General features: G+C 44.6%; 1 protein-coding gene across 1 annotated transcript; it reads right to left on the bottom strand.

Annotated features, from left to right (window-relative positions):
* Positions 1-2,763: 2,763 nt before the first annotated feature.
* On the bottom strand, positions 2,764-3,539 carry LOC101172228 (hepcidin). The gene is made up of 3 exons (XM_004086634.2): positions 3,294-3,539; positions 3,135-3,212; positions 2,764-2,974 (listed from the first exon to the last, which is right to left on the bottom strand). Exons 1-3 carry the CDS (start codon positions 3,378-3,380, stop codon positions 2,870-2,872), a joined length of 270 nt encoding a protein of 89 aa, XP_004086682.1. The 5' UTR covers positions 3,381-3,539; the 3' UTR covers positions 2,764-2,869.
* Positions 3,540-3,819: the final 280 nt, after the last annotated feature.

Raw genomic sequence — 3,819 nt, 5'->3', positions numbered from 1 at the left:
GGTGTGTTTAAACAACATTTAAATGGCTAAAATCTAAAAGTAATATCAATCAAATGTTAGAGAGTTACATTGACAAACTAACAGGTTGAAACAGAAATGTTATTGACCAGACTCAGACTGCAAATCATGACTTCTGCATAAACCTCACTGCTGTTCATGTAGCATAAATGGATCATCAAAGCTCGAGAAGCAGTGCTGTCAGTTAAGTTTCACCGATTTGCCTTTCTTTCCATAAAAACATAATTTTAATGATAATATTTCCAAAATAAGTCCAAACATCAGCATCAGAAAGTTCTAAAGGCTGTGGGGTATAAATATGACAAAGTAAAGAATGGAACAAATATCAATACAATATTTGGTCACTGGGAATGCGGAATCAGCAGCACATGACAAACAAGAGAAAACAGACATGGTATCTCGTAGACATATATATTTTCACATATTTCACATCTTTACAGAAGCCAATTCAGGACTCAATCATCTGGTAATGTGATTTATTCCAAACCAATGAAGGACTTTAGGCCTTTTATTTTGAAGGAGGGTCCTTGCGCCTCACATATTAATCTGTCAGATGAAATTTTCAAAACATCTATACCAAAACAAAAAAAAAAAGAATTGTGAATGTGGGCTCACATGTTATCATCTCCTCATCTACAGCAAACTGCCTCCTAATAGAATTTTAACCTTTTCTTCTTCCCTAAATGTATTAAAAAAGCTCTAATGATTGTATGAGATAAGATAAGATAAAGATAAAGATACTTTATTGATCCCAGCTTGGGAAATTCAGTTGTTGCAGCGTCGGCGTTAGGCTCAAGATACAAACTTACACACAATAGATGACAGAGAACCAAAACAATCAATCGGAAAGAAACATCAGTGAATTAGCACAGTCGTATTGCATGCCACTTCAGGAGAGAGAAAATAGACGGACCATAAATGACTTTATCTATTGCACATGGATGACAAGTTATAGAGTCCAATGGAGTGAGGAATGAAAGATCTCCTGAAGCGGTTTGTGTGACAGCGAAGCTGCCTTAGTCTGTTGGAGAAGGAGCTCCGCTGACCATCCAGTACAGGATGGAGAGGATGCTCAGGATTATCCATGATGGATACCAGTTTATTTAAAGTCCTCCTCTCCATCACAGATTCAAACGTGTCCATTTTGCAACCAATTACAGAGCCCGCTCTTCGGATCAGTTTGTTCAGTCTATTGCTGTCCCTAGCAGATATGCTGCCCCCCCAGCAGACCACCGAGAAGAACAGAGTGCTGGCCACAACAGACTGGTAGAATATTTCAAGCATCTTGCTGCACACGTTGAAGGACCTCAGCCTCCTCAGGAAATGGAGTCTGCTGCTGGCCTTCTTATACACAGCAGTGCTGTTGCTCTTCCAGCTCAGTCTGTTGTCGATGATTACTCCCAAGTACTTGTACTCCTCTACCTCTGCCACATCTCTGCCAAGGATGTTGAGAGGCTGGGAAGCTGGTGGTTTCTTCCTGAAATCCATCACCATCTCTCTGGTCTTTTCCACATTCAGCTGCAGGTTGTTTTCTCCAGACCATCTCACAAATTCATCCACAAGATCCCTGTACTCCTCCTCCCGCCCACCATTAATGCAGCCAACAACAGCAGAGTCATCAGAGAACTTCTGAAGATGGCAAGACTCTGAGTTGTACTGGAAGTCACTGGTGTATAAAGTGAACAGGAAGGGAGAGAGCACAGTTCCCTGTGGGGCCCCCACACTGCTTGTCACCACGTCAGACAGGACACCGCCCAGCCGGACAAACTGCGGCCTGTCTGACAAGTAGTCAATGATCCAGGAGACTAAGGCGCCGCCCACACCCATCCGCTGCAGCTTCTCACCCAGTAACCAGGGCTGGATGGTGTTGAACGCACTGGAGAAATCAAAGAATGTGACCCTCACAGTGTCCCCCCCTCCATCCAGGTGAGAGTGAGCACGCTGCAGCAGGTGAATAACAGCATCCTCCACCCCCAATCGTTGCTGGTAGGCAAACTGAAGTGGGTCGAGAGATGGTTTCACCAGAGGTCTCAGGTGGGACAACAAAATCCTTTCCAGAACTTTAGCTGCATGGGACGTGAGGGCAACAGGGCGGTAATCACTAGGTCCAGAGGGTGCAGTCTTCTTGGGGACAGGAACCAGACATGCTGTTTTCCAGGTGTCCGGCACCTTCATCTGACTGAGGCTCAGGTTAAAGAGGTGCTGGAAAACAGTGGAAAGCTGGGCGGCGCAGGACTTCAATATCTTGGGGCTGATGCCGTCTGGGCCAGGAGCCTTCCGTTGGTTAATTTTTTCCAGCTGTCTCCTCACCTGGTCGGTCGTCACAGTCATTTGGGGGGGCTGGGTTGGTGTAAGGTCGGGGGTGGTTTCAGTCTGGTCAGGTAGACAAAAGGAAGATGAGGGAGAGGGGGGTTGAAGGGGGGTTGCATAATGAGGGATGGGTGGTTGTGAGGATGCCGGAGGGGAGGTGGGGTGGACCTGTGCAGTAGGAGAGCTAAATCTATTGAAAAAGATGTTCAGGTCGTTAGCTCTTTCTCTGTCGCCCTCACATAATCTGCTTCTCCCCCCGCATCCAGTAATCCTTTTCATCCCAGACCACACCTCTCTCATGTTCTCTCTCATGAGGACCATGAATATTGTAAATATTGCACAGATGAATCCTAACTGTACAGTCACAGCAAAAGATAAGGATAAAAGTGCATTAATCACATCAGCAAATGCTAAAAATGAAAATCCAAACACAGATTCATCTTTGAGTGAGTGACTTTTATTGTCTTGTTAGTTTATCCATTTGCTTGGCAAAGGCATGAGGTGAAGATTTGGTGGATCATCCCAGTTGAAGCAGGACGTCTCAGAAAGGGCAGCACACTCCACATCCACTCATCCCACAGCAGCCACAGCAGAAACGACAGCCTGCAGCGCTGGCGTCACGCTTGTTCCTGATGTCATACAGCGTCTGTGACACACAAGAGGACATTGATCATCTGCAAGCTGATGCTTTCTCAGCTTTACTCTCTCTGAGGAGCAACACCGTGCTTTGCAGCACAAACCCTCATTTAATATTACGAAGAAAACTAAAGAATGGACTTTTATTGCCCTTTTCAAAGTGAACTGACCTTCCATGAGGTCACTGGTATCTTCTGATCGGCAGCAGGTGGACTGTCATCAGTCAGTGTTCCCTCCAGCTCATGGACCTTTCAGAGGATTTCAGACGTTCAGCAACTGCTTGACAGAATCATGACTGAAGGACAGAATCATTTCAGTGAAGTTCTTACCTCAGTGACTGGAACAGCAGAGCTCTCCTGAAAGCAGACACATGTGAGGAGAACAGCCAGAGAAACAGCAACAATGAAGCTCTTCATCTTTGGATGGTTGCAGATGTTGGAGAGGATTCTCAGTCAGATTTGTCTCTGGTCTCAGTTCTTCTGTCAGATGGTTGGACATGCAGACTCTGCAGGTATTTATACTCTTTCTAGTAGCTGTTTCCTCATCAATAGCAGCACGTGCTGAATCTAGTTGGAACAGTGATGTTGGGAAGGAAGATCCAGCATTTCACAACTCTGGACAAAACTGGAACAAGTTCTTATATCATTTAAATGGATTGCATTTAACTTTTGTTATATCTTCTACCTTTCCTTTTGGGAAAAGTCGACCCCCTTCAGAGCACCTTTGTCAAAGGTTTTTCTCCTTGATCATTGTTTTAAGAGAGTTGGGTATTTTTTTAGCAAAGCTTGTATAAAATGTTGTGTCTTTCTGTAAAACACAGTGTTTTTTAGTGTTTTATTACTTATGGTCTTGTCT

The sequence above is a fragment of the Oryzias latipes genome, chromosome 16 (genome assembly GCF_002234675.1).
Source record: "Oryzias latipes chromosome 16, ASM223467v1".
Classification (NCBI taxonomy): Eukaryota; Metazoa; Chordata; class Actinopteri; order Beloniformes; family Adrianichthyidae; genus Oryzias; species Oryzias latipes.
Note: the sequence above shows the minus strand (reverse complement) of the source record. Positions and strands in the feature narration are given on the sequence as shown.